At 42.9% G+C, this 13,246-nt stretch overlaps 1 protein-coding gene across 10 annotated transcripts in view; it reads right to left on the reverse strand.

The window, feature by feature from the left end:
- The window catches only part of CPSF6 (cleavage and polyadenylation specific factor 6), a 92,040-nt gene that overhangs the window by 54,222 nt on the left and 24,572 nt on the right, over positions 1–13,246 (reverse strand). For 9 of the 10 annotated variants that reach the window (XR_006291388.1, XR_006291389.1, XR_006291387.1 and 6 more), the window contains exons 3-5: positions 7,318–7,421; positions 5,838–5,983; positions 4,034–4,207 (exon numbers count right to left, since the gene is read on the reverse strand). Coding sequence is in view for 7 of the 10 variants with exons in the window: in XM_037886836.2 (XP_037742764.1) it covers positions 4,034–4,207; positions 5,838–5,983; positions 7,318–7,421 (424 nt within the window). In the remaining 3 variants the exon portion in view is untranslated. Of the gene's footprint in view, positions 1–4,033; positions 4,208–5,837; positions 5,984–7,261; positions 7,422–13,246 lie in introns of those variants that run through there. The other variant, XM_037886843.2, reaches the window with a different exon arrangement.

The following is a 13,246-nucleotide window of genomic DNA, read 5'->3' on the forward strand; positions in this document are numbered from 1 at the left end:
GCCCTGAGTTCTCAGGTTGTTGTGGTGGGCTCTCTACCCTAGGTCTGACACATCCAAGACTAAAGCTACCGACTATTGAGGAATAACAAAGGGCACCCCCATCATTACCGATTTCCACCAGTCCAAGGAGGTGAGGACCACGAGAGGGACCGTGAGCACTGAGTCCAAGTGATGTCTGCTCGGGGAGCATACTGATGCTAGCCACATATGAATGGATCTGAGGAGCAGCCTTGCATGCTGGATCAAGTAAGTACATGCAGCCATGCGTCCCAATAGCTTTAGGCAAGCCTGAGCAGTCATGATTGGGTGGACCATGACACTGGGTATGAGGTCTGATATGGTCTGGAATCAGGTTTGGGCAGGAAGGCCCTGGCTTGGGTTGAGTCGAGAACTGTCTCAATAAATTCTATTCTCGGAACCAGGACAAAAGTTGACTTCTGCTCATTTATCAGCAGGCCTGGTGGCTCGGACCAAACTGATGCTGTTCTGTAAGTGAGCCTGCAACCTTGATTAGCGAGTTGTTGAGGTTCAGGTAGACCTGGAGGCCTCGCCATCTGAAGAAGGCTGCTACTACCGCCATACACTTCTTGAAAACCCAGAGGGCAATTATTAGTGGTGTTGACCCACTATAAACCTAAAAAATCTTCTGTGAACATGGAAGATAGAAATGTGAAAGTATATGTTCTTTAAGTCAAGGGCAACGTACCAACCATATGGATCCAGGGAGAGAATAATGGAGGCCAGGGAAACTATGCAGAACCTCAGTTTCTTGAGATATCTGTTGAGGCGATGCAGGTCCAAGATGGGCCAGAGGTCCCCTTTGGCCTTTGGGATTAGGAAATACCAGGAGTAAAACCCTTTCCCTCTCAATTCTTGTGAAACCTCCTCCACAACCCCCATTCGCAGGATGGGCTGTACCTCCTAAATGAGGAGTTGCTCATGTACTCAGCACCCAGGAGTCCAATGTCATGTATGACCATGCTAGGCTGAAGAGGGACAGACAGTACAAAAACAATAAAGGGGAAGCAGATCTGAAATGGTGACTGATACAGCGCCCTCGGGCACACCTTTAAAAGGCTTGGTTGGGCCCTCCGGAGTACCTCTGAAAACCCAAGTGGGAGGCTGAAGGTGGACTGGGAGTTTTTCACCTCTCCCTTTTCTTTAAAAGGGCTCTTGTTTTGGAGGCACTGAGAACTGACGTGGCTGCTGGGACCTGAAGTGCTCCTTGGAAGCTGACAGAAAGCAAAGGCCTAAGGATCACAGGGTGGCCCTTGAGTCCTTCAGGTGATGAAGTCTCGTGTCAGACAACTCCCAGAAAAGAGAAGCTTTTGAATGGGAGGTCTTGAATAGACAGTTAGACCTCATGAGGAAGCCTGGAGGACTGGAGTCAAGAACCATGTCTGATGGTGACAAGCAGAGGCCATTGTCCTGGCTGTAGAGTTGGCAGCATCCAGAGCCACCTGGAGAGAGGTCCTGGCCATGTTCCTAACCTCCTCCATGAGAGCAGTGAACTCCTGCCTTGAATCTTGGGGCACGGATTCCTTAAATTTAGCCATAGATAGGAGTCCCACAGATTATAAATGTATCTCCCCAGCAAAGCTTGCTGATTGGAGATATGTAGTTGAAGGTTACCCGTCAAATAAATCTTTCTTCCAAAAAGGTTCAATCTCTTAGCATCTTTTTGTTTGGGAGTTGCACTTGACTGGCCTTGTCTGTCCCTCTCATTTGCTGCAGACACCACCAGGGACCAGGAGTCTAGTGCAAATACAAGTATCTGAACCCCCCTCACTGGCAGATAATACTTTTTCTCTGTCCTCTGAGGTGGGGGGCAGAGAAGGAGTTTGCAACAGGACCTTGACCAGTCCCATCACCAATTCATTGATGGGTAAGGCCACCTTTAAGGGAGCTGCTGCAGCCAGGATACCAATAAGGTTGTGTGATGTCTCTTTGAGCTGCTCAGTTTCAAGACCCAGGTTTGCAGCTACCCACTTCAGAAGGTCCTGATGGGTCCTGAAATCATCATGCGGAAGCAGGCTACGGGGTCCCATGACAACCTTGTCTGGGGAGGAGGCGGCTTGCACTGGACGATGGGCTCCTTCCTCTTCCTCAACTACATCTGGAGCCATTTCCTGAATGTCGGTACCGAAGTCGGGGTCTGGTGCCAAGTGGGAAGGAGCAGTAGCCCGTCTCTCAGAAACCACCGAAGAGCAATGGGAGGGAGGAGCTGGTACCAACGGAAACCCCCAGGGGTTCCAGGAAGGCCATTGCATAGGCCAGTGACCTGCTGGCCAGGTGCAAACAGGGGGACCGGCACCAAAGTCCAGTGGCACATAGGCTAGGTACCGGTGACTGGCTTTAGGTTGGACGTACGGCTCCTCTTTAGACTCAGAAGAGGAGTCTTCTCTCAGAGACCCTGGTGGAGCAGTACTCGCTTCTGCCTCCGTACGGTGCCAGAATTCTGGGGACCAGCAGTGGACCGAAAGTAATCGGGATGACGGGATTAGGGACAGTTTACCCCTAGAAGGTGCTGGGCAGGAGCCTGATGCTCCTTGTTCTCTCCTGCTTCTGGTCACCAGAGCTGATAGGTATCCCCCTAGAGTTCGAGGGACTGGGAGAGAAAGTAAGTCCCTAGCCACTTGGAACCCCTCCTGGGACAATGGAACAGTCAGATCACTGGTACTACGGTGGCTTCTGGGTGTCAGGTCCTGCACTGGACTCAACGCTCTAGGCAGAGTTGACAGTGCCACCACGGGCCCAGGAATGGAAGAGTGGCCCAGCACAGATCTCACTGTGCTACCTTCTCCCTGCTTGTATTTGTTCTGCACTAGCGAGTGCCCTCTGTCGGAGAGCTGCTTTTAGTCCTTCTTCCTCGGAACTGGAGATGATGAATGCCCCTGGGAAGAGCTCGGGGGAGGGTTTTGCACCAACGCCGAAGTGCACAGCGCCGAATTGGAGGAGCTCTGCTCTGAGGTTAGTCTGAAAGTGGCTTCCATAAGGATAGCCTAATGTCTCTGTCTTTTTTAGCGCAGAGTAGTCCTGACAAATCTGGCAACTGTCTTTCACATGAGTCTCCCCCAAGCACTTCAAGCAGCTGGAGTACAGGTCACTCACAGGCATAGGTTAGCCACAGGAGGCACAAGGCTTGAAGCCTGGGGCATGCCCAGCCCCTGGGGCAAAGGAGGCCATCGATGACAGGAACTATCTATTTAGGCTATGTACACTAACACTAATTACAAAAACTATATATACACACACTGAATTATCATAACTAAGAAAGAAGTTAGAGTCCAAAAATCACAGGGAAGGCGGCCTTGCTGGAGCAAGAGGAGTTGTTTCAGCAACCGTCACAAGTGGTAAGAAGAGACAGAAGGTGCGTGGCAGCAGTGCCCCTTAGACTGGCATATAAGCGTGCAGCTACAGAGGGCGCTAGAGCCGGCCCAAAGGATACCACTGAGGGAAAAATCTCTGGCAATGGTGCATGCAGTGTGCACACACCTAACCTGGAAAGCACATGAGCAAGCACTCGAAGAAGAACACAGCTACACTATGCTGCTAATACAATCACTCTGTGCTGCTTGAGTGTTGTTCTGCAATTATTGCTCTCACTCAAACTAGGCTAACCGGACATCTTGAACTCAACGTATCAGCGAAGACAAGCATGCTCAGAGTGGTGAGCCAGTGTAACTATTGTTTTAAAATATACATTGTGACACTAAACAAAATTATCACTTTAATGATTTTTGTTATAATATTGTTATCAAGTTTGTTTAGACTCATGCTCCCACTTCTGATATCAAAGGGGCGTTTTCAGGCTCCAGAGAAGTTGGATTTCCCTATGCTGAACAGTGACACAGAGCTCCCATAGAATCTTACATTCCGGTGACAAAGTGAAGACATATTGTAAACAAGTCCAATTCCCTGGGTCTCCGTAATTCCCAAAACAAATTAGAAAGTGTGTTATATTAATATTTGGCTATATTAAAAACTGAAAGTGGTGAGCTCGGAAATTAAACATAGGTTTTAGTGTCTCTACCTGGGAAAGGAGGTGGTGGTCCTCCTGGTCCTGCAGGTCCAGGAAATCTGTCCCCACCTGGAATGCCACCTGGAAAACGGCCTCGTCCTCTGTTATTTGGTGGAAACGCTGCACGTGAACCACCTCCTGGAGGACCGGCTTTACCTTCTCCAGACATCTGGCCTGATTGTGTAGCTGCAATGGGGAAGCAAAAGTATATCATCATTCCATAACATGAAGATTTGGGGGTCCCCCCCCCCAAATCGTGACAGAGCGAGTTCATTTTTGTTTTGGTTTTTTTGAGGTGAGGGGGTAGCATTGCTGTGTGCTCTTCAATAGTTACTGCAGCAATGCTGAGTATTAACCCTTTGTATTTATATAGAACTTGTCATGCACCATTCTCAAAGTGCTTTATAAAGCATCCTTCTCTCTATTTTAAGAGCTAGGGAAACAGAGTCATGGAGAAGTTAAGTGACTAGTCCAAATTCTTTCAGAAAATCAGTGGAAGGAGTTGGCAACTGTATTTCAATCTCTTAACCATCTGTCCCATGCTCAGGCCACTACACCAAAGATTCCTAAATGTGGTCTGCAGACAAACAACTAGAGGTCCACAGACAGAGAAGTGGATGATCACATGGTGCTATTCTTATGTCTAGCTGCTTCTACAACAGATATCTACACTCTCCATTAAATAGATAAAAGGGAAGGGGGGGGGGGGGGGGGAGGAGAGAGAGCCTGGAAGCCTGCAAAAGGACCTGGAAACATGGAGGCGCCTGCCGAACTAACTCTTTTAGGGACTCGCTGCTACATAATAAAGGAGAAGAGAAAACAGAATCCATTCTCTGGGCCAGAGCCATAAGTGGATTTGAGCTGTCAGCCACCAGTGAGAGGCATGTCCAGACCAGAAGATCAGGGAGTGAATCATAGCTGTTTTTATTCTGCCTCTATGCTTGGTTCCTTTTTCCCTTTCTTCCTGCATGTGGAGAAGGGAACCAAGCATAGAATCTGAATAAAAAGTACAATACAAAAAAGTTCATTAATATTTTTACTCACATCAGAAGTTCATTGATAATTTTTTATGATTTCGTTACATGTAAAAATGTGTTTGCCATTGTGCAGTTTTTATTTCTTGATAATTTCCGTCCTTTCAAAAGGAGTGAAGTGGATATAATGGGTCAAATCCTGGCCCCTGCTCTGGTTGCATTACAGTGGTCAACAAAGCCCCAGCAAAGCTCACTTATTCAAGAATTCCCCTGGTGTGATCAGACTGGCATAGCCAGCCGCACATCAAACCTTCTTTTTCCCCCCCTCCCATTTTCCATCATAGGGAGTTCAGCTGAGGAAAGGGGTTTGGCTAGAACAAAAGTATTTCATGCTATGGAAGAGACCCTTGGGTTCACTGCATTCAGAAGCCAGTTATAGTAGCCCTCAGACAGCTCAAAGCTATGCCATGGCCCAACTGCTGTGCGAAGGACAGAGCAGTGACATCCATCTCTTTCCAGGTCCTGCAACAAGCAGAGCTCAGTCAGATATCAGAATCTAGTCCATTTTGTCTTCAAATGTCCAAGTTGTTAATGTACTCATTTTGTTCAATCTGGTTGTATGAATGTTTTCACGCACATAGTATTTTTCGAAGAACTATAGGGAAAAGATCCATAAAGGTATTAGCCCCAGACACCTTTTGACAAGTTTCTCTAACCGTAAACATTTCATAACTATTTGGAGCCATACACGTTATCATGGGCTGAGTGCCCACTGCAATACCTTTCCTGAAATGGACCTTTGTTTTTTAAAGTTACAATGCAACTAAGAAGAGAAAACTTACTTTTCCTTGACTGCATTTCAAACTGACTCAAGAACTGCTTATTGCATGGAGTTACAACAGGATTTTGCCCATGCAGTTCTCTTTTAGGCAAGAGATCCATCAATTTTTTGGAGGATGCTTCAGATCCCACACCTACAAGGGCAAACCTAAAAAGAAGGGGGGAAAGTTGCATCAATTTCTTGCACCAGAAAAATCTGATGGCCTTCCAGAGAAAGGATAAATACAGGACAAGCAAAAGAACATTTGACAAAAAACCTCCCCACAAACTTGGTTAATTCAGTCTTAAAGATACTTGAAAAATCATAACGCAAACTCTAAAGATATGAGAAAAGAATGATAAATGTAAATATGAACATGAGAATTACAATTTTCTCACCATTCAATTTGAAATGCCCCTGTTTAGCTGGCATGTCCACAAAATTATAACCCTTTACTTCAATTTCCAATTTTTGAACACATTTCTAGTGACTAAAAAGCCTCATTGAGGAAAGAATCACTGCAGAGATAAACTTAAATGGATTAAGGAAAGTTGTCTCTCTCATAAAGACTTTCAAAGCAGCTCAAAGGTAAAGAATGAATATTTCCTCCTCTACAAATTAGGATTTCTTAAGGAAACTTATTTTAGGCTTTAGATAACTAAACTAGACTATAACAAGCTAATTCAAATTTAGTCAAGCTTAAAAGGATTTTTTTTTTAAAAAAAATCCATATTTTACTGAAGGACGTGATCTTCCACTATTGAGCTGTATTTGATAAAACTGGCATAAGGAAACTGATTCTTCTTTTCTATTATAAATGAATCAAAACTGCATTCTGAATGTTAGTTTAGTTCTCTCAAAAAAACCCCAACCAACCAACCAACCCACACACACACCCCTCCCGCGCGAGGTGGGGGTAGGATGGGGGAATGGGGGTTAATCTGGCACTCATGAAGACCTTAAAATCAAATATAGTTTAAATCACAATTGAAATACTCCGTTTGTCCACATCACAAAACTCACACAATTGAGAATTTATAGTAAACAAAAAACCATTTACTGGATTCCGAGATGTGTTATTAGTAGGGACTGAGAGGCACTGGCAGAGCTATGCAAAATAAAAATGGAGAAATAAAAGGCTAACAAATCAAGTTTTGAAAAAGGGATTTGACAAAAGGCAGAATAAGAAGGCATTCACACTGATGAGAGGTTAAAAAAATTAAGAGTAAACAGTCTGAAATTTAGGAAAATGAATGTATAAGGAATGTCAGTATCGCAATCCTATTCAGGGAGTAGTGAAACCTATAGTATTGTCTTTATAACTTATTTCTGCGATTGAATTAGTCGTCAATGCGAAACAATAGGGTACAAAATCCTTGCTAGAAGTTAGCTGTCCAACAAAAGTAAACATCTCATTGCTAGCTGCGGAAAACATGGACCACTCACCCTCACTGTAGCAGATCAATGACCAACAGCAGAAAACGTGGATTACAAATTCTTACCCCTTTGACTGGCCATTAGCACGGTTTTCAAAAAATTTTATCTCCAAAATATCATTTACTCCCAGTGAATGCACTGCTTCAGTTAAGTCTTCATCTGTTGTCCACTGCAAAATATTTTTATATTCAAATGTCAAAACACATTAAGATGCCAATTTTCACTATGAATACAGCAGTCTAATCCTGTATGTTTGTACTATTGCTTTTTACTTTATTGTGAAAATAATCAAATAGTAGTGCATCTCACTGGATGTCTTCTGTGGTTGTTTGTAGCAAATATTTTAAGTGACACTTTACAGTTACTTCTCAAAAAGATCATTGCTAAAATATATGAACAGACAAATGATGTGTAATACAACACATATGGCACTAACAGCACCTGACATGATGTATCACTACCCTTACTACATAATGCACGATCTTAAAGAAAGCTACGTTTGAAGAAGTTTTGTTTTTATGAAAAACAAAAGCATACTTTCAAGGCTGCAAGGCTTAATCTGACCAATTTCAGTAGTCAATTTTGTTTGTTTGATACCTCAAGGATTGCAATTTTTTCCTATTTAAAACAGATTACTACTCAGTTTCTATTAGCCCAAAATCCTATATCTCTGAACAAGGTCAAATTTCGAGACCATTTCAATAGTGTGCTTTACTTTCAGATGTGTTAGCACACTTGTACCCTTATCCATGGTGCTCTACACTAGTGCCAAAACTGGCCCAAGTGAAATTTAATTTACTAAAATCCCGAACCATGAACTGCTGGTTTTTTTAAGCTTTAGACAGCAAGATTCTTAGTAGTATTGTTTTACTTACTGATGGCAGAGGAAAAAAAAACAGAAAAAGAGTAAGAAAAACAGAGTTTATTAGCCACTTCAGTGGCCCATGGACACGTGACATTCATCAACATCTGACAACAACAACTGACTGCGCTATAAGCAAACGTCTAAGTCGAACATTATCCACTTCTGAAGTTAAACACTTTCACCCTGATCATATGTATGTACTGGTACTAAAGGAGCTGGCGTAAGAAGAAAACCTTTAACTCCAGAACCCCCTAAATTTCAGGAGAGAGGGGAAACTGGTTGTGCAAGTTTTAAAATTCCCTATATACCATTCCCCCCCACCCACATGAGCTCGAGTATACACTGCTGAATCTCATGTCACTTAAAAAAGAAAACTTGACAATCCTTAAAAAGGTAAACACAAAATTTTGTAGATAGTTCTGTTTAAGATGCCACGTCAGTAGTAACGATACAGATTTAAAAGTTACATATGGACTTTCAAAACATTTAGCATTGGCCAATTGGCCATTGACTTCAATGGAAGCACTGTGTTTTGAAAATCCAATCTTTAGAAATAAGTTTTTAAATGAAGTGTTTGATAAATCAGTATCTCCTTTACTTTACTTACCTGGAAAGTGCCTGAAATCAGGATACTGCAACACTTAACGACATCAAACACTTAAAGTATGAAGCATTTTCCTGCATGCCTGGTACTAGTATAGGTTTTAGCAGAGGAAGCAACCATGAACTCAGAATTTTGCATGGAAAGGGGTGAGAAAATGGTTTTCAGATTAACTGTCACAGTAAAGGCTAATTAGTTCAGCTACTGATTTAGCATTTTACACATTTTTATTTTTAAAAAGCATACTGAAGGTCAACAATATGTATTTCCCCGGTTGTATTTTGGTTCCTAGATCTGCAGTACCTGAAAATACTCTTAAAACAGAGGCTTGGAACAGTTTTGCCTGGGAAGTCACTGCAAGTCACAGTCTTTGAGGATTAATTCTCAAAGAAACCTCAAAGAACGTTACAGTTCTCTTTTAAAAGTAAAAGCTTCAACAAGGGATTATTCAAAATAGATCAGTTTATAGGCATAAGGCACTAGATAGTAATAAATTTATTCTGTTACTTCTCTTCGGAGTTTCCCCAAAGCCCTAATGGGGTGGCAAACTTACCATGCTTTCCCAGAAAGCTTCCCCTTTCACCTTTAATTTATTCTGCAAGACACAACTGAACCTTTATATTGTAAATATCCTCCATTTTAATGAACATCTCAAAACTATATTCTTCCCCCAAGATTTTCACTAAAATGTTCAGAAAACCTGCTTCTCTGTTTGCTGATGGAAGTAGGACTGAGGAATTCTATGGGGGGACTGCGTGAGGAAAGTGGTCAGTGGAAGCATGTGACTAAAAGAACCAGGTAGAGGAAAAGATGGGCTAGTGAAGGAGAAATAGACCTCAAGAACAGGTTTGCAGAGCTGGAAAATAAAGGGGCTCAGCAGGTAGTCACTGAAGAAGAGAAGAGCGGCTAGTCCTAAAGGAAAAGGGGAAGAGTCAATGGAGACTACACCAAATATGAGCCCCAGAAGGATACAGGATGGGTTGAAGAGGATTACAAGGGAGAATAGGAATGGAAAGAACTTGCAGCCAGAGGGAACAGGGGATAGACTGGAGAATAGCACCGTCACCAGGAAAAGGCAGGTCTATGTGATCGGGGACTCGTTACTGTGAAGAATAGATAGGTCTGTAACAAGAGCTGATCCAGAGAACAGAAGGGTATGCCGTCTTCCAGGTGCTAAAATACGGGATGTAGACCTGAGGTTGAAAAGGATCCTAACGGGAGCAGGAAAGAATCCCCTAATTATCCTTCATGTGGGAACAAATGATACAGCTAGTTTCTTGCTGGAAAGTATTAAGGGAGACTATGCTAGACTGGGGAAGACGCTTAAGGAAATCGAGGCTCAGGTGATCTTTAGTGGGATTCTGCTTGTTCCTAGAGAAGGGCAACAAAAGGTATGACAAGATTATGATGCTCAACAGATGACTCAGGCAGTGGTGCTATAAGGAGGGCTTTGGGATGTATGGCCACTAGGAGGCATTCATGGACAGAGGACTGTTCTCTCGGGATGGACTTCACCTGAGTAAGGAGGGAAATAGACTTCTAGGATGGAGGCTGGCACAACTTATCAAGAGCTTTAAACTAGGAATTTGGGGAAGATGTCCAGGTAATCTCCACGCCGGATTTTAGAATTGAGAGGGAAGAAAACGAACTAAGAAAGGATACAGCTGTGGGTAGGGGAATGGACATAAGGAGGAAGGGTAGTATACATACCAGTCTAATAGGTGATACTGGCAGAAGAATGTCTGTGCCTAATCGGGTAAAGAATGTGAGCGAGGCCAAACAGCAAAAATTAAGATGTTTGTACACCAATGCAAGGAGCCTAGGTAACAAAATGCAGGAACTAGAGCTAATGGTGCAGGAAGTGAAACCAGATATTATAGGGATAACAGAAACATGGTGGAATAGTAGTCATGACTGGACTACAGGTATTGAGGGGTATGTGCTTTTTAGGAAAGACCGAAATAAAGGCAAAGGTGGTGGAGTAGCATTGTATATCAATGATGAGGTAGACTGTAAAGAAATAAGTGATGGAATGGATAAGGCACTGAGTCTGGGCAAAAATCACATTTGGGAAGAAAGCTACTAGAGCCTCCCCTGGGGTAGTGCTTGGGGTGTGCTATAGACCGCCGGGATCCAATCTGGATATGGATAGAGCCCTTTTTAATGTTTTTAATGAAGTAAATGCTAATGGGAATTGTGTGATCATGCGAGACTTTAACTTCCCAGATATAGACTGGAGGACAAGTGCTAGTAATGATAATAGGGCTCAGATTTTCCTGGATGCGATAGCTGATGGATTCCTTCACCAAGTAGTTGCTGAACCAACAAGAGGGGATGCCATTTTAGATTTGGTTTTGGTGAGTAGTGAGGACCTCCTAGAAGAAATGGTTGTAGGGGAGAACCTTGGTTGGAGCGATCATGAGCTAATTCAGTTCAAACTAAATGGAAGGATAAACAAAAATAGATCTGTGGTGAGGGTTTTTGATTTCAAAAGAGTTAACTAATTTCCTTAATTTTTTAAAGTTAGGGAAGTGGATTGGACTGAAGAACTTGTGGATCTAAAGGCGGAGGAGGCCTGGAATTACTTCAAGTCAAAGTTGCAGAAACTATCAGAAGCCTGCATCCCAAGAAAGGGGAAAAAATTCATAGGCAGGAGTTGTAGACCAAGCTGGATGAGCAAGCATCTCAGAGAGGTGATTAAGCAAAAGCAGAAAGCATACAGGGAGTGGAAGATGGGAGGGATCTGCAAGGAAAGCTACCTTATTGAGGTCAGAACAAGTAGGGATAAAGTGAGACAGGCTAAAAGTCAAGTAGAGTTGGACCTTGCAAAGGGAATTAAAACCAATAGTAAAAAGGTTCTATAGCCGTATAAATAAGAAGAAAACGAAGAAAGAAGAAGCGGGACTGCTAAACACTGAGGATGGAGTGGAGGTCAAGGATAATCTAGGCATGGCCCAATATCTAAACAAATACTTTGCCTCAGTCTTTAATCTTAGGGATAATGGTAGCATGACAAATGGAAATGAGGATATGGGAGGTAGATATTACCATATCTGAGGTAGAAGCGAAACTCGAACAGCTTAATGGGACTAAATTGCACGCGCGCACGGGGACGATGACAAAATACAACATGGTTTTACAAAAGGTAGATGTGCCAAACCAACCTGATCTCCTTCTTTAAGAAAGTAACAGATTTTTTAGACAAAGGAAACACAGTGGATCTAATTTATCTCGATTTCAGTAAGGCGTTTGATACCATGCCACGTGGGGAATTATTAGTTAAATTGGAAAAGATGGGGATCAATGTGAAAATTGAAAGGTGGATAAGGAACTGGTTAACAGGGAGACTACAACGGGTCCTACTGGAAGGTGAACTGTCAGGCTGGAGGGAGGTTACCAGTGGAGTTCCTCAGGGATCAGTGTTGGGACCAATCTTATCTAATCTTTTTATTACTGACCTCGGCACAAAAAGTGGGAGTGCTAATAAAGTTTGTGGATGATACAAAGCTGGGAAGTATTGCCAATTTAGAGAAGGACCGGGATATCATACAGGAGGATCTGGATGACCTTGTAAACTGGAGTAATAGTAATAGGATGAAATTTAATAGTGAGAAGTGTAAGGTTATGCATTTAGGGATTAACAACAAGAATTTTAGTTGTAAGCTGGGGACGCATCAATTAGAAGTAACGGAGGAGGACAAGAACCTTGGAGTATTGGTTGATCATAGGATGACTATGAGCCGCCAATGTGATACGGCCGTGAAAAAGGCTAATGCACTCTTGGGATGCGTCAGGCGAGGTATTTCCAGTAGAGATAAGGAGGTTTTAGTACCGTTATACAAGGCACTGGTGAGACCTCATCTGGAATACTGTGTGCAGTTCCGGTCTCCCATGTTTACAGGCCTGTTAGTTTGACATATGTAGTATGCAAGGTCTTGGAAAAAAATTTGAAGGAGAAAGTTAAGGACATTGAGGTCAATGGTAAATGGGACAAAATACAACATGATTTTACAAAAGGTAGATCGTGCCAAACCAACCTGATCTCCTTCTTTGAGAAAGTAACAGATTTTTTAGACAAAGGAAACGCAGTGGATCTAATTTACCTCGATTTCAGTAAGGCATTTGATACGGTTCCACATGGAGAATTATTATCGAAATTGGAAAAGATGGGGATCAGTATGAAAACTGAAAGGTGGATAAGGAACTGGTTAAAGGGGAGACTACAATGGGTCACACTGAAAGGTGAACTGTCAGGTTGGAAGGAGGTTACTAGTGGAGTTCCTTAGGGATCGGTTTGGGGACCAATCTTTTTATTACTGACCTTGGCACAAAAAGAGGGAATGTGCTAATAAAGTTTGCGGATGACACAAAGCTGGGAGATATTGCTAGTACAGAGAAGGACTGGGAGATCATACAGGAAGATCTGGATGACCTTGTAAACTGGAGTAATAGGAATAGGATGAAATTTAATAGTGAAAAGTGCAAGGTCATGGATTTAGGGATTAATAACAAGAATTTTTGTTATAAA

Source organism: Chelonia mydas, chromosome 1 (assembly GCF_015237465.2).
Source record: "Chelonia mydas isolate rCheMyd1 chromosome 1, rCheMyd1.pri.v2, whole genome shotgun sequence".
Taxonomy (NCBI): Eukaryota; Metazoa; Chordata; order Testudines; family Cheloniidae; genus Chelonia; species Chelonia mydas.